The 23,250-nt window shown below is 40.1% G+C and overlaps 1 protein-coding gene across 2 annotated transcripts in view; it reads left to right on the top strand.

The window, feature by feature from the left end:
* LOC149299911 (dedicator of cytokinesis protein 9-like) overlaps nt 1–12,119 on the top strand; it is an 88,315-nt gene extending 76,196 nt beyond the window's left edge. For both annotated transcript variants that reach the window (XM_089485891.1, XM_089485890.1), the window contains exons 43-55: nt 756–869; nt 1,182–1,397; nt 2,048–2,105; nt 3,229–3,335; nt 5,333–5,455; nt 5,727–5,840; nt 6,422–6,457; nt 7,331–7,477; nt 7,691–7,901; nt 8,829–9,019; nt 10,565–10,665; nt 11,282–11,420; nt 11,997–12,119. In XM_089485891.1, the coding sequence (XP_089342017.1) occupies nt 756–869; nt 1,182–1,397; nt 2,048–2,105; nt 3,229–3,335; nt 5,333–5,455; nt 5,727–5,840; nt 6,422–6,457; nt 7,331–7,477; nt 7,691–7,901; nt 8,829–9,019; nt 10,565–10,665; nt 11,282–11,420; nt 11,997–12,119 (1,680 nt within the window). The remainder of the gene's footprint in view (nt 1–755; nt 870–1,181; nt 1,398–2,047; nt 2,106–3,228; nt 3,336–5,332; nt 5,456–5,726; nt 5,841–6,421; nt 6,458–7,330; nt 7,478–7,690; nt 7,902–8,828; nt 9,020–10,564; nt 10,666–11,281; nt 11,421–11,996) is intronic.
* Nucleotides 12,120–23,250: the final 11,131 nt, after the last annotated feature.

Here is a 23,250-nt window from a genome sequence, read left to right as displayed (position 1 = left end):
CCAAAGCACAGTCCTCTAGGGCAATCAGAGTCGGGAAAAACAGCGCTTTATTTTGAACTGCTCAATCCCCAAAAACCAAATCATAAAAAGAAAACCTAGCTCCCAATTGGAGCCCTCTCTAACTGAACTATGCTGGTCCGGACTGACCAGCCTAATTACCTGCTAACTCAACCTCCCAGCCAGACCCAGCTACGCCAGGCTCTGGAAAACCTCCCCCAGACAGCACACACAGGTCCAGGCAGGTATGGTCTTCTTGTTCAGGGCCTCTCCTTGCCCTGGGAGCTCAGGGAAACTTCCTCTTCCCCTGACAGTCTCTCTGAGTATCAAGTTCCAGGGGCTTTTAATGCCCAGCACCTGTGCCGGATGCCGGCCCCATAGGAATCCCGGACCAGATCCTGCAGACTTCTAGCCTCCTGGAAAAGCCAGCATGGAATTTCCACAGCATGGGGAAACGGAGCATTGGCCCACCCTGCTCTCCAATTGCTCCACCCCAGGGACCCATATTTACATTCTGGATAGCACCAAAATAAGCATCTCCCTGGTGTTTACACTGTCACAGTATATAATCAAAAACATTTTCTTTTACCATGTTGTGTTGGAATACTGATTGCCATGCCTTTAATGTGTTGTTCTTATTCTAGACCCCTCAGAATGCATTGGATGGGTGTATAAGTAAATACCACATCCATTTATTCAGTTATATCAGAAGTGGGGGCAGAATGGAAGTACCGCATAATATTTTGTCTCTAATCTAGGTGATTATATCAGTGAGCCAGCTAATAGCCGATGTGGTCGGAATCGGTGGCACAAGATTCCAGCAGTCGCTGTCCATCATCAACACCTGTGCGAACAGTGACCGTCTTATTAAGGTTAGTGAATAAACATGCATGTTTAGAATGTATATATTTTTTTCTAAATATATTGTTGCCCTTTTTTCTGCAGTATTTATAGTTTTCCGCTAACATTTTTTTAAACTATTCAATAAACATTAATATTTTACCGTACCAAATTCAGTCTTGCATGTAGCATTTGTGTGAATTTGCTCTTTGGGTATGAATGTATAGCAGTTTACTCTGCAATTTACGAGTTGAAATGCGGAATATATCGATATATTCTGCATAGCATGTCTTGGGTTCCACTGATGAATCTGTTCGTTTTTTTGTTTTATGCTTACTGTGCAGCACACAACCTTCTCCTCGGATGTCAAAGATCTAACCAAAAGGATCCGCACGGTTCTGATGGCCACAGCTCAGATGAAGGAGCATGAGAATGATCCTGAGATGCTGGTGGACCTGCAGTACAGCTTGGCCAAATCATATGCCAGCACTCCAGAGCTTAGGAAGACGTGGCTGGACAGTATGGCCAGGATTCATGTGAAACATGGAGATCTCTCAGAGGTAAAAAATATTAATCGGTCATTACCAGATTTTAGTGTGCTAGAGGACTGCATTGGGAGGCGGGTCCCGCGGGCGGTCTTGCTGCGGGCGGGAGCGAGCGGTCAGGTACTGTACCTGCGGGTCCCGGTAATCCCGCTCAGTCCCGCAAGGGTGCTTTCTCGCTGCTCCATTACAGTGTCTCCTATCTTGCTCTGCCCAGGAACAAAACGGAGTCACGTGATGTGACGTCACTTCCTGTGACTCCGCCTTGTTAATGGGCGGAGCAAGAGAAGAGACTCTGTGAGGGAACAGCTCGAGGGCAGCCTTGCGGGACTGCGCGGGAAATCAGGTAAGGAGGCGGGCGTGATTGGCCACTAATGTGGCGGGAGTGGAAGACCCACATTGCGGGAGCGGGTTTAAAAACAGCGGGAGCGGGTTTAAAAACAGCGGGAGCGAGCGGGATTAAAAAAGCCGTCCCGCGCAGGGCTCTACAGTGTGCTTTATAAAGGCAATACCCAGTTAATAGAGTGCTATAATAGTCATGCTTCAACATACTTAATATTTGCAGTGGCCAGTGTTACTGATAATAACTTTGTGTATCCGTCTTGCTGTTGGAGCTTGTTTTAAGTAGACGTGGGGTGTAATATTACCGCTGTTGATTTGTGTTTTAGGCCGCAATGTGCTATGTCCACGTGGCTGCGCTGGTAGCGGAATACCTTACGCGGAAAGGTAAGGAGGACAGTTTCTGTAATCTGTCCTTGTGCTGCCAAACCCTAGGACACTTTGATAAAAGCTTTTTGAACCTCTTCCAATCAACTAATATTAAGACAAAGTATGGGCAATAAAATTGCAAAAGACTACAATCTGTTTTATTGCCTCACACCAGTAAACAGCAATTCAGTCTGTGTCATGTTGTGGGGTTTACTGATGTCCTAAAGAAACACTGGTTTTAGGTTTTAAATGGAGTCTGTATCCCTTTTTCACATGCAGACTTGCTGTTGACTATTCAACTTTTGGCTCACCCATAATCTACTAGCCCCCGGCGCATCTACTGCAGATACTTACTACAAGTCTTTGAATAAGACCATCTTACATAAAACACATTTATAATTAGTACATAAAGCTTTGGAAAAATATATATTGAGAGGTTGGTAACATGGCCCTCGTGTTTATGCTAGTTTCTGTATTTTTTAGACAGAGCTTCTTAAAATCTTAATAATGGTTTATATGAATAAACAGAAGTGTGTCACATCTTTAATGATGTTAACTAATTAGGTATTGCAGTGTCAGGCCACCTGACAGCTTGCATACTAACACCCGTGACCCTCAGCCAGCATTTGGCCGGGCATGTTGGCAGCAGGAGTTTGCTACCCGTTGACAAGCCTTTTATTACAGTACAGATGCTGCGGATTTCAGTTTCATATCATGTCATGTGGGCAGCGGTTATCAGAAACCCTATGATTCATCCACAGTGCAAAATGCAAATTAAGTTATAGGACATCTTCCAAGAATTGTGTTTATGGCAGTTTACCTATTAATGTTTTCGTAAACTGACCTTTAGGATTGTTCAGATTTGTCACTTCATTTAAATAAGCAACATTGCCTTTTGAAGCAATAAATATTAGTTTTAACGTGTGAGGGTTCGTGAGCAGAACTTAGGTGCTCATCATATAGCAAAGAAAAAAAAGTAAATCTATAATATCCTCTTAATGATCTTCAGCCATATATTGAGTAGCCACATAAGATTGTAGCCTTCATGTAGAATTAACACAGGAGGTTTAGAACCTTGGAGCTTGAAACAATTGTGTTATTTTTAAGAACCTTATTGATCGTTGTATTTTTTGTTCCCTAGGAATGTTCAGGCAGGGCTGTTCGACCTTTAGAGTGATCACCCCAAATATTGATGAGGAAGCATCAATGATGGAGGATGTTGGGATGCAGGATGTTCACTTTAACGAGGTCTGTCCATTTTTCTTTGCTCATTCAACTCAAACTCTTGCCTTCCTTCAATAGTTTATATTAATTTCTCCACCGTTAAAGTATGTACTTTCTTAGTAAATGCTTTAGAATGTTTCTCCTCTCACATTGGTTATCATATTGGTCTTTCTCCTCCAGATGTGTATATATATGTGTATGTGTGTGTGTGTATATATATATATATAATATATATATATATATATATATAATATATATATATATATATATATAATATATATATATATATATATATATATATATATATATATATATATATATATACACACATATATACACACACACAGTATTGGCTTGATATGTGTGTGTGATATGAAGTGTCTTAATTATCTGTTTTCTTTCTGATTAAAAATAAATTGCGACGTAGGGGTATTTTTATCAGCCTCTTACATAGTTGAGAATTATTTGCTGCCTGATTTGTGCTTAACCTTTAATCTGGCTAGCATAAAATAGTAAATATTTAACAAATTACAGAGGTTGCTTCGCTGTCAATAGCTTTCAGGAACTATTTTGGGATTAAAGGAGTATGGTTAATTTTGAGAGTCTTGATTTAGCGTATTAAGGAACTGACATATAATAAAATATAAAATATAGTTGCCTGTTTAGAATATCACCCAGCAATATGGAGCATGCAGTCCCCCAGTTTTTGTATAGTTACAGCCCGTATGATGCTCTTCTAGTGAAGATGCATAGCTCTTTATAAGCCCGTTGAGTTTCTGATTTCACTGCAGGCAGCTTGGTTTTGTATATAGTTTTTTTTTTTCTTAGTGCACACAGCGGGAAGGACCTCTCCGCATTCGTCCAATCAGGGGAGGGTTTGTCCCCATTGTTTGCGCCGAGGCTCGGCACTGATGCAGACCTCCTACGGGAGGCTGGGGTAAAGCAGCAGATCGCTGGGATAAGCGGATCACTAAAAAAAAGAATGAAGAAGCCGTGGAAAGAGAAATAAAGAAAGTAGGGAGACATTGAGTGTGAGAGTTAGGGTTAGTGCAAAAAACTAAATTGTTTAATTGGGGCACTTCCTTGTTTTTGGACCTTTGTACTAATTAAAATTGGTAAATTATGGTAAATTAAAGATTCCTACAAAGTATAATAAATATCCTGCATTCATAATAAATGTGCTACATCTTGTGTGTCATGCTGTCCGGGGCGCTGGTGGTCTCGTACTTCCACAATGTCACTTCCAGGCTTACCATGATGGTAATTGGATGGATACATTTACTTCCCTGGATGTAGAGATACTAATAGGGTTCCATTTGCACCTTATTTTTGCATGGTAAATTTCCTCTCTACTTGCCTTGATTTTATGATTCATTCAGTAGTTACTTGGCAATCAACCAGAAGATACGCTTTTATCACAAAAGGAATGGAAAATGCGTCATACTTTCTTGTCTTGTTTAGGAGCTGTAATGGAACATGTTTTTTTGCTTTGCTGTGATTGCCAAAGAGATGTGCTATAAGCAGGCCATGTCACTTCATGCGATTTTACTTACTACTTCCTCTTCAGAAGGATAATTCAGTAGTTTGTTCTTGTTTTAGGTTGTGAAAATAGAATTTGATAAACAAATAACCTTCAGTATGTATGAAAAAAGTTATATTCTCTGCAGCATATAGAGCCAAATCCATTTTCCTTACATCACTGTTCTATGTACAGACTAGATGGGTCCAGTGGTTCATATCTGCCCTCGAATTCTGTTTCTGTACGTGTTATTCCTTATTATTATTACAATAAGTAGTATGTAACATAACAATTTGACTTACAGACACAACAGGTGAGGAGGGGCTTACACTTATGATGTAAAAAGATCGTAATAATGATCAAACTAGTGTGTTACATGATATTGTATTTTTCTATAGACCTAGTAAATTACTCGTATATTGGTGCAGCCGCTTGTTTAATACTCTTTATGCTGTGTGCCGTACCTGTGCGTTTAATCTTTCTCTCCTGTCTGGTTATTCAGGATGTGCTAATGGAGCTTCTTGAGCAATGTGCAGACGGGCTGTGGAAAGCAGAACGTTACGAGCTGATTGCGGACATCTATAAACTCATTATTCCCATCTATGAAAAGCGCAGAGATTTCGAGGTATTCTATTTTCAGTTCCAAATCCTACAAAATACTTTTCGTAGTTTTCAGCTTTCCACGAAATATAATCATATCATTATGAACATCATAAAATGCAATACTGTATGTATGCGGTGTAATTTTATGATGACATATTTTTATACTTTTTATTTGTATGTTTTTAGTGCTATATAGAGAGTTTAATTCCACATGGTCGTGTTGGTGAAATAGATGGCCAGTCGCTGGTTTAGTGTTTTTGTTCATCGTGGTTCTTTGTTTGCTGTGTTCTCAGAGATTAGCCCATCTGTACGACACGTTGCATCGCGCTTACAGTAAAGTCACTGAAGTGATGCACACAGGCAAGAGGCTCCTGGGGACATACTTCAGAGTGGCCTTCTTTGGACAAGTAAGACTTGCGTTTTCTGAAATTATATATAGTTATGTAGTATTCAGCAATGAAATACTTAGAATGTCTTTTGATGTTTTACACTGTTATTGTTTATTGTAAACCTGCACTAGTAAAATGTTCTCTTGGGTTTTTTGCTTTTTTTTTCTTCATTTTATTACTATCTTGAGGCCGCGGTAAGTGACGTGATAGGATTTACCGATCAGATTTTGGTTGTTCTGTTTGTTGCTTCAGTGTGGTTTGACTTATGCGACATATGCATTCCGTGCCACAGCCAAACTGAGCCCTTTTCCAGCTCCCCTTGTTTATGGGGAGAATAAATGCTCTGGATCACCGGTTTGCTATATATGTGTGTTTAATGCATGCAGATACAGCGGCTGTCTATGATGTGCCAAGCAGCCCTTCATCCCGATACACGGCAAGTGTGTTAAACGCTCACGCTGGCAGTACACACTTTGTGCTTGATTCTGTCAAGGCTTTCCATCCAAACTGTTTGTGAGACGTTTTACCGCCGGCAGAAGCGTGCACAGCTCTCGTCTGCAATAATTGCATTCTCTTTATCCTCTTTCATAATTTTATAGCAATACCAGTTTACAGACAGTGAAACAGATGTGGAGGTAATTATGTTAATTGAGTGAAAAGCGAGCAATGCATTTATTTACGGCATTGAAGCTTTTAGTTTGATGTGGATCCTGTCATAAAGTAAACATTCGATCATTTCTCCTTCACTGCTCTGTGAGTGTGTGTTACCACGTTTCACCTTTTTCTTTTAAATTGTGCTTCTCATTGTATCTGGGCATCATCCGCACAGGAAGATTGAAGCCTGTAACATATTGGAATTATGTTTCAATCATTTCTTTAGGTGACAAAGAAGGCGTAGCCGTCATGGTGGCGGGCGCTTCACTTCTCTCAAGCTATTCTAATCCTTGTGTGCATAGGCCCCAGTATAGTATATCAATGTCCTGGCATCTGAGGCAATCCAATGTGGTTCTGACACTTTCCACCACAGGCCATGATTTCAAGAACAATAGTTATGGCTTAGATTTGCCAGATATGCAAATTGACATTAAAATAATATTGCAAATCCCTGTTTCAGAACTGTAACTTCCTTCAAGGGTTCATTTATACCCTTTTTTTTTTTTTACACTTTCACAAAGAAAATAATTTATTTTTCTTGCAAACCGAATTAGAATAATTATTTCTGAACAATATTCTAGATATTCTATGAAGAAGTTATTGACACATACTTGAGACATAAGTAATACATCTTCCTGGTGCTTGATCATTCTGTCTGTTTATCACGCGTTGTAATAACATGATCATTTTGTTTAGAGATAAGCATTAGGAACAAACATTTGTCAGATTTATTGTTTTAGTAAGTGTGCTATAATCTCATGACATGATTTCTATGTTCATTTTGTTCTGTGTGTTCTAAAAGGATAATTGAAGGTCCCGTTTAGAGTCCATTTTAATACTCATTTCTCTGTTAGGGTTTCTTTGAAGAAGAAGATGGCAAAGAATATATTTACAAAGAGCCAAAGCTGACACCCCTTTCAGAAATTTCGCAACGGTTGTTAAAGCTGTACTCTGACAAGTTTGGTGCTGAGAACGTCAAAATGATCCAGGATTCTGGCAAGGTAGAGCATAGTAAATAGTTGATCGTCTACAAAATTGCTGTCCTTGTGGGAAGTCATGTAGTCTTTTTGTACGGAATGGATTAGTGGAGTTTTAATTTGTGTGGTTTAGGGTTCCTAATTGTGTGTATCCGTAAATACTAGAAATCCAAACATTTGCTTTCGCAGAGAGGTGAAGCTAGTGGTAACCAGGTTGTTCCCCTTTTTACTGTCAAGGTCAATCCAAAAGATTTGGACTCCAAGTATGCCTACATTCAAGTGACACATGTCACCCCTTACTTTGAAGACAAGGAGTTGCAAGAACGAAAAACCGAGTTTGAGAAAAGTCACAATATACGACGTTTTGTGTTTGAAATGCCTTTTACAATGTCTGGAAAAAGACAAGGAGGCGTAGAAGAACAATGGAAGCGTCGTACAATCCTGACAGGTAAAGTTTTTTGTCGCTGATATCTTGTGAATTATTGGGGAACTTAGAACTGTTGTGCTAACCTTTGAACATGGATTAAGTAGCTAAGTTTACATTTGTTTATCTTGAAGTTGTATTAAGGCCAACTTTTTTGCTGAAGTGGGTAGTAAAGTTTCAAGTCCATTGCTAAAAAATGTAGGGCCTGTCTGTGACACTGATCCCTTAGCTGCTTGTTTTCATTTAACGTGGTTAGTCAAGACCATCACTGGTGTGTTCTGGCTGAGTGCTCCCATACGCCTCATCCAGTGCAGTGCACCAACCCAGTGGTATATTGTGGCCTAGAGTGTCAGTTCAAGGGGGGCCCCTCTGCCACATTACGAGGCCATGTTGCCATATTGAGTGATCTGGCTCCCTAGCAGGCCACTGCTCCGTGGGCCAGCACAGGTTCCATGATGATCTTACAGCACTCCGCATGGAGAAATGTGGCCACGGAGGTAAGTGGTGGTGACGACTGGGATGGTGTCCTGGGCCAGGCCAAGATGCTTTATCAGCTGCCCCAAGTCTTCCTTCCATAGCCCTCATCCTCTACATAGAGCCTTGTGATATAATATCATTGCGTCCCGCCTCTAATCTAATGATAAGGCACAGGTCTCCATAGGGAAAAATCTTCTTGTTACAAAGGAATACTTTGGTCTCCCAAACAGCTCGTGGAGCAGCTGTGATCCAATAGGGCAGTCTAGTTCCAGTTATGTGGCAATGGGAATGCTACTCCAGGATACGCTGCTGAACACCTGATTACGGCATTAATATGCATTTGGTCCTTTGTATACAGTTTTTATACTGTCCTACACAACATTTGATGTACAGGAGCGGAAGTGAGATTCCACCATAGATCAGATGTTACATGTAGGTTAAAATGCCGACATTTACTGTTTGTTCTTGGCGCAGCAATACACTGTTTCCCGTATGTGAAGAAGAGAATCCCTGTCATGTATCAGCACCACACAGACCTCAATCCAATAGAGGTGGCCATAGACGAAATGAGCAAGAAGGTGGCTGAGCTCCGACAGCTTTGTTCCTCAACTGACGTCGATATGATTAAATTACAACTAAAACTGCAGGGCAGCGTCAGCGTACAGGTAGGACTGGCACATTTTCTGTACTTGTACCATATAATTATCTGATTGCTCTGAAACGGTTGCCTTGTCGCATCAATTCATTCCGTTGGATAGTATCCAGCCATTTTGCTGTGTTTTTGGTTAATTTATAAAGTAATAATGTAAGGTATAATGCGTACAGATGTAAGAGGCATGCTTAAAGATTGAATGTAGAAAATGAAATGTATTTTAAGTTTGAAAAGGGTTCATATATATGTGGTGGCTAGAAACTCATCAGTTATTTTCATGAACATTCCTAACATGGAGAGCAGACCTGAAAAAAGAGAAAGTCGGCAAGAATTAATAGTTAAATTACTGTTTTAAAAAAAAAAAGCAGAAGACGTGATTTGTCAGGTCCTCAACATAAATGTCAAAACTTAAGATATGTGAATTAAAAAATCATTTTTAGTGGCTCCACAGCACGCAGCATCTCTGGCAACATATCTTAAGACCTTAATTGGGTCCTCATCAGTCCAATAACAACAAGGGTTAGTTTCCCTGGCCTCTACTGCTCATTATGTCATTCCAACCCCACCCATGTTTCCATCTAAAGAAGAGACCTATATGGTCCTAAACACTGATGTGACTATACATCATATCAAATTGGTTTTAATAATTTTAATTGTAGCAGTACGTGTCTTTCAGGGTCCATTCCGAATACAGGTTTTATAAAACCAAACCTCTGCCTTTTTTTCCATCACCCTACACCACTATAATCAATGAATATATATATTTTTTAAAAGTGTCAAAATTATTCAATCATTTAAAACTAGCACAAGTAAAATCATGTGTGAGCTCTGTTCAGTTGTTTAAATGCCAGATATAATTGAAGCCCAGGTAATGAAGCAATGGAGGTGAAATTTATAGAATTCCAAATCTTTAGGGTATTTGTATATAATATACAGTATCTTGTAAAAATCTCAACCATCTTCTTTGCCTAAGCACCCAAGGGAGCATGATGTTTCATGAGGGTTCACCTACAACAGGGGTTCTCAAACTGTGGCCCTCCAGCTGCTGCAGGACTACATCTCCCATAATGCTCCTTCAGCTAAGGGGCTGGCTGAGGAGTATGGGAGATGTAGTCCTGCAGCAGCTGGAGGGCCGCAGTTTGAGAACCCCTGACCTACAATATAGTGGCAGAGCTATGATGTCATATGCTTCTCCCTCATATCTGATGCAAGCATTGCTTTAACCACAACTGCTTGCAGTCCGGTTAATGCTGAAAACAATATGTAAAATGTTCATTAAAGGAACAGCCAGGGTACCTGTGAGGTCTAAGTTGTTCTATAATTTTTTTTGTTTGGTTTTGTTTTCTTTAACTCCCTATTGTTCCGATTTTCACCTCCATTAGGACAGGAATGTGCAAACCTACTATAGAGGCGCCACACAAAAGTTTGAACGCAATTGAATAAATCCCTGCTACATTTTTGGATTGAGTGGTGTCCACTCCGCTACATTTTGGACATTTGACTCATGAGTGTGTTAATCTTTTTACCTCTTCTTTTTTTTTACATTTTATTCCTGTAGGTTAATGCAGGCCCTCTAGCCTATGCAAGAGCTTTCTTGGATGACACAAACACTAAAAAATATGCAGATAACAAAATTAAGCAACTCAAGGAAGTATTCAGGTATTACGGTTTCTATGATTTTTCTAGTATGTACTACAGTGAAAATAGTAGCTCTTTTCATAGCTCTTTGAGAAGCGCTTGTCTTCCCACCTGCCTTATGTTATCAGAAACCTATGCACTTCAAGGGAAACATCTTGTTAAAACCGGGTGATGCTAGGTCTGTTTCACTGTCTGGAATCAATAGAACTAGGATATGGTTTTTTTGTTGATAGGTCTTGATGTCAGGTGATTGTTGTAGAATATTAATAATGCTCAAGCATTTCTCACGTAGCAATGCAGACCCTGATCACCAGTGTAGATTGTTTTACACAAGGCACATTATTCTACTTTCAATAGGGTTCCTGCCATATAGCCACAGTGTCCATTAAGGGCAGTCTGTCCTGACTGTGGACCCCATAGTGTGAATTATTCAGTGAATTGGGATGATCAGATCTGTACACAGCATGCTTGTTTCTTCTGTACGCTACGTCACCAGAAATTGGTAACATTTCGTTTAAATGATGTGTGTGTAAGCATCCCTCTGAAGTGGAATGCTCGTATAAATAGAATATTTTTATTTAGAAGATCTAGTTGTATATAATCTATTCATATAATGCATTTTCAATCTTTGTTTTAGACAATTTGTTGAAGCGTGTGGTCAAGCTTTGTGTGTTAATGAAAAACTCATAAAAGAAAATCAGTTTGAATATCAAGAAGAAATGAAAGCAAACTACAGGGAAATGGTCAAAGAGCTTTCTGAAATAATGCACGAGCAAGTAAGTGTGTGTTCGTTACCATATGTATAAACCTAAAACACTTAATTATAAGCAGAATTTATATATATATATATATATATATATAATTAATATATATGAATAAATATTTTTCAGTTGTTCCTACAGTGTATTTGTAGATGTACAAATAGGCTTCTGTTTCAAGCATGAGGCTAAACCGTGTGATTTAGTGGACTTCATTCTAGCGCATCCTTTTATATGACTGTTGTTGCTACAAAAACCAGAATGCAGATTGTTCTAACACAATAATGGAGATTATAAATTATGATCACTAATCCCACAAAAAAAATGACGACGTCACTGAATCTGTACTATATACACTTTGTGTTAAAATTGCCAGCTCCAATAACTTGTTGTTTTCCTTCTCCCCTCTATGCACACATGAGCAGATGGGATGGTAATACAATCTTGATTTGTCTTTGGTTGTGTCCATGTGTATTAAATGCATTGCATCATACCCTAGCGTGGGAAATATTTGTTGTTTGTTTTGGTAAAGAAACTCTTTGTTTATGGATTGTCTAATTGGTTTACTTCCATGTTTCTTTGCCTCTTTTTAAGATTTGGTGTGGAGAAGAGAAGATCAGTGTTATACCGAATTCACTTCACATTTTTAATGCCATAAGTGGAACTCCTACAAGCACAACAGTACAGGGAATGACCGGTTCTTCCTCCATCGCGTGATCTGTAACCATCCCTTTCATTTCAAAGCATGCCATGTCTATGGCTAACCCAGGACAAAGAAAAGAGCCTTGAGCCCAGCAGAAATCCATAGCAGCCACTTCATATTTCCTCCACTAAAGTGCAAAGGATTAAACAACATTAGTGGTTGGATCGTAGGAGCTCTCAAATCTGTTTTTTGTTTTGTTTGATGCTAGATTTTCATTTCAAAAGTTTAAAGGAAAGAAGCATATATTGGTATTTTCTATGCTAGCTATGTAACTACTTCTAAACAAACCAGGATTGAAGAGAATAGCACATTAGGTAGATGATTGTACAGTAGCTGTCTAGGGATGTACAGTATAGAACATTAAATGTTACACTAAAGTTTACATGTTACTGTTGTGACCAAGCACACCTTGCATATATTTCATCAGGGTTTTCCCAATTTTTTTTTATCTGCTCCACCTTAATTGTTTCCAAAACATAACTTTTCCTCACCAGAAGATTTAATAGATTATTAAGTGCTCCAATATTAAGCATTGGTGTCATTGTTTCTTTTAATCTCCAAGCTTCCAGCCCGAAAAAAGTATTGATAGACAGACAGAATCTACACTTCTCGTACTACTTAGATCCACATTGCATTTGCAAGTCCGTCCAGGAAAGGAGATGGCGGGGAAAATGTATATATTGTTAATTGATGCAGACCATAACTTCTGTACATAAGTGTTACATTTCTATGCATTCTTTTTAATGTTCATCGCTAAAACTTTTATTGTGAGGAAAAATGTGCTTTTTCATTTTATCTGCTATATATTTTGTCTTTATAGTTTATTCTTGTACATAAATGAGTGCAATACAAAGATGTATACAGTCTTTGCTTTTATTAAGTTTATACACTGTTTAAAAACAAAAAAAAATCATTTTTTATTTTGCCAAAGCAAAGAGTATGTATTAGTGGTCATGATTACTGTGGTATATGGTGGTGTTATTTAATGCTTTGATCATACTGTTCTTTCAAAATATTAATTTAGTAATTTTATATTGGAAGGGGTGAATACAAATTTTAAATTTTATTTAACTGGAAACACTGTCCTGCTGTAATTAATATTCTGTACTACATATGTATTAAAAGAAATCACTAATTTCTGTGTAGTGTGTGTTTTTCGTTCATTTTGTCCCATCTGTTTGCTGTTAGTGGACCTGAATATAGCCAGAAAAAAGTAGCGTATCAGAAAATGCATACTTTCTTTTTTGACACTATGCAGGCTCTTGAACAAAGCGTTGGCTGGAGGGTTGTTTCAGTGTCTTAATTTCATTATACATTATGAATGCCTAACCCTCATGAGCTTCTGCTGTAGGAATCGCTTGGCTGTGCCTAAATAATATGTAGTTTAAATATTTATTTGGTCTGTTTACTCATTGAACTATGCATTATGCAGGGCTAGCCCAGTCTTGATGGAGAAACCTGCCAGTGTTGGCCCTACATAATGAATAGTGAAGTGACTTATGTAAAACTACAACTCACTTTCCGTCTCTCCTGTTAGAGAATCAACCTCATCGTCAACTATCACCAAGATATCACCAAGATGTGGATAGTAGGACTCTTATGTAGTGTTGCTCAGATGGTGGTGTGGTAATCGTGTGTATGTCTGTAACAGGCAATGCTTTTAATTTTAGCGCTAAGATATCAATCAGAGAATCAAATGCATTACTACCCATTTACAGACGTTGATTTGGGAATTATAAGATCATATGTGTCTAGTAAGTCAGACAATATATTTTCCAATAGTGGTTGAAATTTGGGAAAAAAAAATTCTATTCTATATGTTCTATTGTAACATGTATAATATCCAGATATACAGGGTATTTTCTATTGTAACGTGTATAATATCCAGATATACAGGGTATTTTCTATTGTAACGTGTATAATATCCAGATATACAGGGTATTTTCTATTGTAACGTGTATAATATCCAGATATACAGGGTATTTTCTATTGTAACGTGTATAATATCCAGATATACAGGGTATTTTCTATTGTAACGTGTATAATATCCAGATATACAGGGTATTTTCTATTGTAACGTGTATAATATCCAGATATACAGGGTATTTTCTATTGTAACGTGTATAATATCCAGATATACAGGGTATTTTCTATTGTAACGTGTATAATATCCAGATATACTGAGTGTCCCAGCCAAGATTGAAGGTGTTTTGGGCTCCTTAGACATTCTATAGTTACAGAGCAGCACACGGCAAAGGAAAATAGCTGAATATGTAATTACAGCCACTTCTCTGTATTTTGACACCGGGGCTATATATATATATATAGACAAAAAGTTACCATGTCTAAAGTGCATCAAATTAATCCTTTGAGATAACGAGAGGAGAGGGAGCATCAATAACTATACTGCACCCTACATAGAAGCTTGATATTATGACTGATAGTCACTGTACTACAGGCAAACAGTAGCTGGCTGTCAATGATTACTAATAGATCAAGGTGTCTATATAGTTTTTACTTCATCAGCAGAACACTGCTTATCTCAGCGTATAACCTTATTGATAAGATTTATGCACACGTAGGTTGTGTATACGTGTATTGATACTCATATATATATATCTCACATTGTATATTTAAATAATTCAAATGTACTATATTAAACAAGATTATATCCTAATCATATACATATAACGGCAGTGACAACCTAAAAATCCAAATGCCAGGTCTATTCCTTATGTAATTAATGTAAATTATTATTCTAACAGTGTAAATATACATATATCTACTCCATGAGAGGCGACTTTTGGCATACAAATTATATAATGGATTAAGACTCGTTTACATTTCAAAGTACGTGTAATGTATGTAGTGTAGTGTGTAAAATCCTTGGGCTTCCAGATGTTGTTCTTGTATGTGTCACAGCAGCACTGGCAAACTTCTCAAAATTCATCCTTGCCCTCACTCCTTCCCTCCTTGTGGCTACAGACAATTTTTTATATTGTTTTAATATTTTTATGTTTGTGTGAATGTGTATTTATATCTGCATGAAAAATTTTAATGAACAATAAAAAAAATATGTATATAGCATAAAAACATCAAATGTGCAAATAAGCATATGAGGTACTACCAGTTTAACAAACTCTTAAAGTTGCACAGAAACCTGACGTGTTTCGCCAACGAGGCTTCTTCAGAGGTGAGCAGTGGTAGGCACAGAAAAACCTTTCAGAGCAGCTTGCTAGTAACAACAAAGGAATGACAATAGAAGACTGGAACACAATAGTAGGTGGTCTGTTCTAATGGCTGCTACAGCAAAAGCTCACATAGTGATGTCAAAACCAAAACTCTCCTGCCGACGCACACTTTAGTGAGAACTTTCATCTTGATTTCATCTTGCAGCGATTTATTCATGGTTGCTTTTATTCAATGTGACGTGAGCGCACAAGGATAGTTTGACACAATTCAATCTGTTGGGCAAATTGTACATAGAGATATTTGATCAGATGCTAAATGGCACTCAACATATTGTCAAAATGTCTGCTGTGTTAACACAAAACCCTACCCACTCAAGATATTTGTCAATGGTAGGTCAACAATCACCTTGTGTATGTTTTCTAATAAAATATCACAGCCATAAATAACAGATCAGAGTCACTTTCAAAGATCCAATTTCTTCAGCAAGAGCTTTGGAGGGCTCTCTAACATTGGCCATACCGTCTGCAATGCGGGGGTCCGTGTACACCCTGTATTGTCTACATGGATGTTATGGTACGGCAATGCTTCATAATAACACATAGTACTACTGCGCAGGTTTTTCTTTCTATATTTGCAGACTTTGTCTTGCCCTGCACCACAGCATTAATGCTGTTATCTGGGAACAGACCAAAGGTTGTATCGGCTCTTATTAAGAACTATGGCGTTATGTTCTTTATTTTTTTATATAAATTTCAGCATTACATTCCTGTCCATGTGGCCCATTCTACGACTTATTTGTAGTGGACAGCAGAGCTGTGGAATCCTTTTGCAGGTGTACTAGGGGTGAAGTGACAGGCTCAACAACTGATGCTAAAGCAGGTATTCTTGATCCACCACTGGCATCAGCAATAGACAAGTAGGTAGTCATTTTAGTAGCCTGTTTGACAGTAAACATCTCTTTAACCTACAAGCACACGTTGTGGCGGAGTCTGGCTGTTTCCCTACATCTTCAGTATGAGTTTAGAAGCAGAGCATCAGGCAGCTTAGACTACATGGGCTTCCTAAACACAGTACCCTCTTTTTGTACATCAGCTAAAAGTTACGGACTTATTTATAATTGTTGAAAATAGAATAGCGAAATACTCTATTTTGTTCTAGAATAAGCACATGCTGTTAATATTTTCCTAAGTCCTTCACCAATTTGCATATCACAGAATAAGGCAAATAAGTCCATTTATTAAAGAGTAAGTTTGCAGGAGATTGCAACTTCCTGATAACACTATATATCATAAAGGGTAATCCCCAAATAGTTTCTCCTGCAAGGTGGTTTAAGTTGACCTGGTATAACGCATAGGTAATGTGAGTTTTTTTGTTTTTTTTTTATTATCCCCACTGATTTATTTATACAGGGTCATGTTCATTGAGGTTTGAACTTTAGATGGGATAGGTCCATAGGAGGACAACTTTCCCTTTCTATACCTCTGGTCTCTTCTCAATCAAGAAGTCAGCAATGTCTTTGGATAATGCATCCTATTTAAATCATTCAATGGACAGTAGATCTGAAGGTGCTGTAAAACAGGCTTTTCAAGCTTCAGCTGCCAATTTCCCTAGCATTCAGTTGCCTCACTGGTGCGATCAGTGAAGATCTGGCAACAACAGATGGATCTCCTGGGTGTCTGCTGATATAAGAACTACTCTGGCGTTTTTGTTTGACACACCTACCACGCTGGACCACGGCTTTGTTGGTGGTAGCCAGAAAGGCATTGTGCCCAATACCTACCTTTTCAGAGTCAGGAATTATTTACTAAGGATATGGATGCCACAGTTGAAAAGATCAAAGGTGAGAAGACCAGCTAATGCAAAGGAAGCAACCTCCCTGGTTTGCCTTTCACTCTTCTTGACAGCAAGATTGTGTCCCACCACCATGAAGGACTTCTGGAAGTTAGGGTTCAACATTTCTTATATTGGTGCAAGAAATTACCATGAAGCTGGTCCTGGTGCTTGTTCCTTTGGAAGAATGTTGGCAAGGGATTTATCCTCCGATGTTTGCTATTTCCAAGGCGCCATGGAAGGTAAGAATGGTGGAGGTTCATAATGGGACAGCAGTATCACATAACCTCTTCATCTTTGCAGTTCCTGAGAAGGCGTTGACAGTTGACCAAGACGTCGATTAGTATGTGGATTGTCAGGACAATCAGATTGTCCCAGGGGATCTAAAATAACGATCATTCTTAATCCCTAAGGGCACGATCCTTGAGGGCTTAGTCAGGGCTTAGTCTGCTGAGCAGCAGTTTGGAGAAGCCTTGACACATTTGCAAACAGCTGAACCCCCTCATTGGGAAGGTGCTATATTTGGTAGCACAGTGCTGCAAGCTGGTATCAGAGATCTTGTCTCTAGAGGACATTTTGGCATTTCTTATCTTCATGCTATGGTTTTCGGAGTGGTCCAAACAACTTATACCTTAAGTACTTCCTGCCCTGCCTCAGGACAAGCTATCTCACTAGGAAACTGATATAGGAAAACAATTTTCAAGTAAGAATTCTGTTAAGCCTTTTATAGTGACTTTAGTAGGTAGCCATGATATAAACTTCTAGTATGTTGGTTAAGGCCAGTTGACTGTCCTGGGATACATTACCCAGGGAGTGACACTTTTAAGTCAAGTATTATTGAAAAAGCTTGGTTGACTTTCAATCACTAAGCCATGCTTTTTCCACCTGTGCCTACTCTGCAAAGCCATTATCGATCGGACACGGTAAATAAATTATTTTATGCCAAATTCTGTGCTTTGCAGCAGAGGTAAATTAAGGTACATTATATTTATCACATCCACTGAAATGAGTATGATAACTGAGGGTCACCTTATATTCTATCTTTTTGTTGCATCCTAACACAGTGCCTTGGCTGCTCAGTAGGATTACTACATTCCCTTCCTATGAATCTGGTACTTTTTATTAACCCAGTTAGTACAAGAAGGGGCGTGAAATGAGCACGTTTTTGTTTGCCCAAATGTTAGTCATCCAGCTCAATGTACAAATAAAACCAATTACCCTTCAGATATACCCATCCAAGTATCTCTTTTCCTGTAGCAGAAGGCTGATTTCTGGGGGATCCTGACAGAGTAACCCTTATTCCTGCCTTTTCATTGCAAGCACAGAACCACACTACTACCATTCTTAATGAAATTTGAAATGTGACTACTAAAAGAGCTTCTTAATAATACTAACACATGCCAAGATGTAGGAAGCGGACTCTGCCATCATCGATGCCCGTAATGGAGTCTGTTTCTCTCCAAATACCCCTGTTACAGGAGAGGGGCAACATGCACCAAGTGGATCCCCATTTGGGATCCCCCATCATAAAGCACAAGTACTGTTTTCATGCTGTGTAGTACAGACACACACATAAATACCGTATTGGCTCGGATATAGGCCGCACCCTAAAAGTTAGGTGCTTTTTTAAAGAAAAAAATGTCTTAGTAAAAAAAAAAAACCACTTACATATGCTGCCACTCTGCCCCTGCAAGATATGCGGCTTCTCTGCCCTTCCCAGACATGCTGCCACTCTGCCCTCCCCAGATATGCTGCCACTCTGCCTCCCCGAGATATGTTACCACTCTATCCCCCCTGAGATGTGCCCCCCCCGGGATATGCTGCTACTCTACCCCCCCCGAGATATGCTGCCACTCTGCCCCCAAGAGGTCCCCCCCCCTAGACTTACCGGTGCAGACTCCCCGGGGTCTTGCAGGGCTGGCGGGGGACAGCTACGCAGTACTCAACTTCCGGTGCTGGCACTTCCGCCGTGGGAAGTGCCGGCAAGGAAGATTGTTAGCGTACATCCCGCAGACGTTCACCGGCTGCGGCGATGCAAGTGTTAACAACCTCCGCTTCCGGCACGTCTGCACGATGTGCTTTAACAATCTCCCTTGCCGGCAATGTTCCATCTAATTTTTCTTAGTTGGCGTGCGCAGAAAATTTCTCTTGTGCAAAAAGTTTCACAGAGCAAAAATTTTGTGCACACAATATCCACGCTGCATAAAGTTTAAAAAAAATTATTTTTTTATTTTTTGGGGAAAAACTGTTGTGCGCAGAATTTTTGGACATGTGCGCTCTCTAAAAAAGCTATGTGCGCGCGCATAAGCCGACAGCTTAGAGGGAACACTGCTTGCCGGGACTCCCCCCGTCGGAATTCCCGGCAAGGGAGATTGTTAAAGCACATCGTGCAGATGTGCCGGCAGCGGAGGCTGTTTACGCTCGCATCGCCGCTGCCGGTGAACGTCTGCGCGATGCGCTTAGACAACCTCCCGTGCCGGTACTTCCCCCATTGAAAGTGCCGGCAGGGGAGGCTGTCTGAGCGTATCAGAGAGTAGGATGCAGGTCCCCTGCACCGCTGCGGGGGATCTGTATCCTAACCCTGCTGCCTGCCCGTCGGGCGCTAGACCTCGAATATAGGCCGCACCCCCACTTTAAAGACTTAAAGTGGGGGGGGGGAGTGCGGCCTATATTCGAGCCAATACGGTAATACTGCAGCAATTAAGCTGTCCCAGGGGCCCTGGCCTGGGGCAATTGTCCTATTTGCTCCATAGTTAATTTGCCCTTGTCAACAGCACAATGACAGAAGCAGCAAATCTAAAGATGTATTTTTATACTGCCTTAACAGATTGGAACTTGGTGATGTGTGGATATTCAGTAGCCGTTACAACTTTTCATGCAACTTTGTGGGAACCAAACAAAATGCTTTGCAAGGTGGTCCTCTTGCTTTGTTTGTGGCTCCCTTCCCACCTCCTTAAATAAAATTCCTGGGGATGATACTATCCCAGGCTCGATTTATGTTGTACATATCTATGGATGAATTTAAAAAGTACCAGCATTGTACAAAGGAAATGTAATAATCACACTGAGCCCCAGGGTCCCACTTGACCTTGAATTAACCTAAAACAAAAACTTGAAAGTTGTAGCACATCAACAAGCTCCCATTAGAGTAATAAATACTGCATTTATTGCGTTGTGCTCTAGTAGTTCACTTCTCACTCTTGCTGGACACTTTTTCCTTGGATTGCATACCTAGGTTGTGCTTGTGGCTTCTTAATATCCGTCTAAATGGTCTGGGCCTTGAGGCCCTAGTCTTTTTAGATTCTTCCTAACTGACATATAGTTACAACTTAGTCATCCGCCATAAAAAAAGAGTGTTCCTTCAGCCCCTTTTTCTAACATACCTCCAAGAGGCTGAAAGGCTAATGGGCATATAAAATACACACATGATGAGAGACTCTTCTGCCAAGAATGGCTGCATATCATACAACCCGCTGCCAACAATCGCCTTTTATCAGCGCGTCTGTGCATTCTGCTGTAGTGTACAGATTCCACTCTTAGTGTCCCTGCCCCACTGCCAGCCCTTCTCACGGGAGTCTGGCCAAACCCCTGGGCTGTCACAGTGCAGGTATCTATTCAAAGCAGCAGAGGAGGAGTCATTGAGCTGTATTATTGTAATGAGTATCTAGGGTTGAACCACAGCCAGGTATAGAAGCATTAAAATTAAGGGATAACCTAGCAAGTCTTCCCCAGTCTCCAGTGGATACTTCTACTTTCAACATCACAGTATCCCGATCAACATCATGGGTATGTTATAAATACACTTTATTGAGCTACTTCTTAACGCCAGAATGTTTTTGTTTCCCTTCATGTGACCCGAAACGTAAATAATATTGCAAACTGTCTACAATCATCAGTCATATCTGCAGGAGAAATTGTTCCTTTTCGTACATTGCATTCTTGTTTACTAATGTAAGTTGTATAGAATTTAAATATTACTCAGAAAGAGTGTGTCTTAAAGGAAATGATATTCTAGATGTCCAAGAAATCAGAGGCTCAAATCAGGTCTGTTTTTTTACCCTCTCATCTTCTAGATAATGTACTGCCTACCACCTGGCACCGTAAGGGGTTAATATGTGGCATTTATCCTTTCCATATGAATACAGTGCAAACAGCTATATCAGGAGTTCTCAAGTACCACTCATGAGATATTTAAGTAAATATGTATTTCACAATGTATAAGTCAGGCAACGTTACTATATAACGCATATACACTGAAGTACTGGTGCTCTGTTAAAGATTGGACTAATAAGAAATACAGAAAACCCCAGTGTGTCACAAAAACCTTCCATTAATTTTGAAATGTTTTCCTTCACCTCTGAAGTGGAACCCAGGACAGTTACAAGAACAAGCTTTATGTAGGCATGAAGAATAGAGTTCAACCTTATTGCTTAACATTTACTTCAGTTTGCTATTGCTGCAATAAGGGAAAATGATATGGCCTTATTGGTCCAAGAAAAGATGGAGTCCTCTGTTTATTGGGCCATTAGAGAATGGTTCTTTCACCTGAGGAACAGATCTCTGAGATCCTTAAAACTCTTCTAACTAAATTTGTGTGTGTGGGACCATTAGGAGCTATCACCTACTGCAGCCTCTAACTAATATGGGGTCCTCTCCTATTACCCCCCCCCCAGTTCCTTCACACATTCTGAATCAACACTGTCTTAAAGTGATGAAATAAGGCCAACCTCAGTCCCTATGATGATATTATCATGTCAATTTACTGAAGGGTTAAGGAGATGTGTTTTTCATGTTATTTTAGGTACTGTGACCCCCACTGGGAGGTGTATGGGACTAATCATTTCAAATGGTTCATTTACAAAAGCTGTGTCGTTTAAAGACCGGCATCAGCATTTTGGTCAGGAGGAGGTGGGAAAAATGCAAAATAACTAGATAATAAAATTGATTGCCTAAGAAAGCAAACCGCACAGTGTAACTACCATAATTTCCGGCGTATAAGACGACTGGGCGTATAAGACGACCCCCAACTTTTCCAGTTAAAATATAGAGTTTGGGCTATACTCGCTGTATAAGACTACCCCTCTACCCAGTATACAACAACCAGCCAATCACGGCAAGCGATGTACCTTACTGGTGATTGGCTGGTTGTTGTATACAAAGCAGAGTCAGCTCTCCCTAACATATGCCTGTCCACACACACATGTATAGACGTACACTGCCCTCACACACCCCTTCCTTTACACACATATACACGTACACACCAGCTTACAAACACACATATACACATACACTGCCCATACACAGACATATACATACATACACTGCCCTTACACACACACATATATATATATATCGTATTGGCTCGGATATAGGCCGCCCCCGTATATAGGCCGCACCCTAAAAGTTTGGTGCTTTTTTAAAGAAAAAGTTTTTTCTTTAAAAAAGCACCAAAAAAACATGCTGCCACTCTGTCTCCCCCCCCGAGATATGCTACCACTGTCCTCCCCCCGAGATATGCTGCCACTGTCCTCCTCCCTCCCCGAGATATGCTGCCACTGTCCTCCTCCCCCCCGAGATATGCTACCACTGTCCTCCCCCCGAGATATGCTACCACTGTCCTCCCCCCGAGATATGCTGCCACTGTCCTCCCTCCCCGAGCTATGCTGTCACTGTCCTCCTCTGCCCCCCCCCCGACTTACCGGAGCAGACTCCCGGGTGTGCCGGCACCGGAAGTTGTATACACGTATTGCGTAGATGTCCCCCGCCGGCCCCGCAAGACACCCGGGAGTCTGCTCCGGTAAGTCGGGGGGGCAGAGGTAAAACGCATCGTGCGGACCGTCCGATTGGCTGGTTGTTGTATACAAAGCAGAGTCAGCTCTCCCTAACATATGCCTGTCCACACACACATGTATAGACGTACACTGCCCTCACACACCCCTTCCTTTACACACATATACACGTACACACCAGCTTACAAACACACATATACACATACACTGCCCATACACAGACATATACATACATACACTGCCCTTACACACACACATATATATATATATATCGTATTGGCTCGGATATAGGCCGCCCCCGTATATAGGCCGCACCCTAAAAGTTTGGTGCTTT

The sequence above is a fragment of the Sceloporus occidentalis genome, unplaced genomic scaffold (genome assembly GCF_023333645.1).
Source record: "Sceloporus occidentalis isolate IW3139 unplaced genomic scaffold, rSceOcc1.0.p SCAF_27, whole genome shotgun sequence".
Lineage (NCBI taxonomy): Eukaryota > Metazoa > Chordata > Lepidosauria > Squamata > Phrynosomatidae > Sceloporus > Sceloporus occidentalis.
The sequence above is the reverse complement of the archived record's forward strand: the minus strand, read 5'-3'. Positions and strand labels throughout refer to the sequence as shown.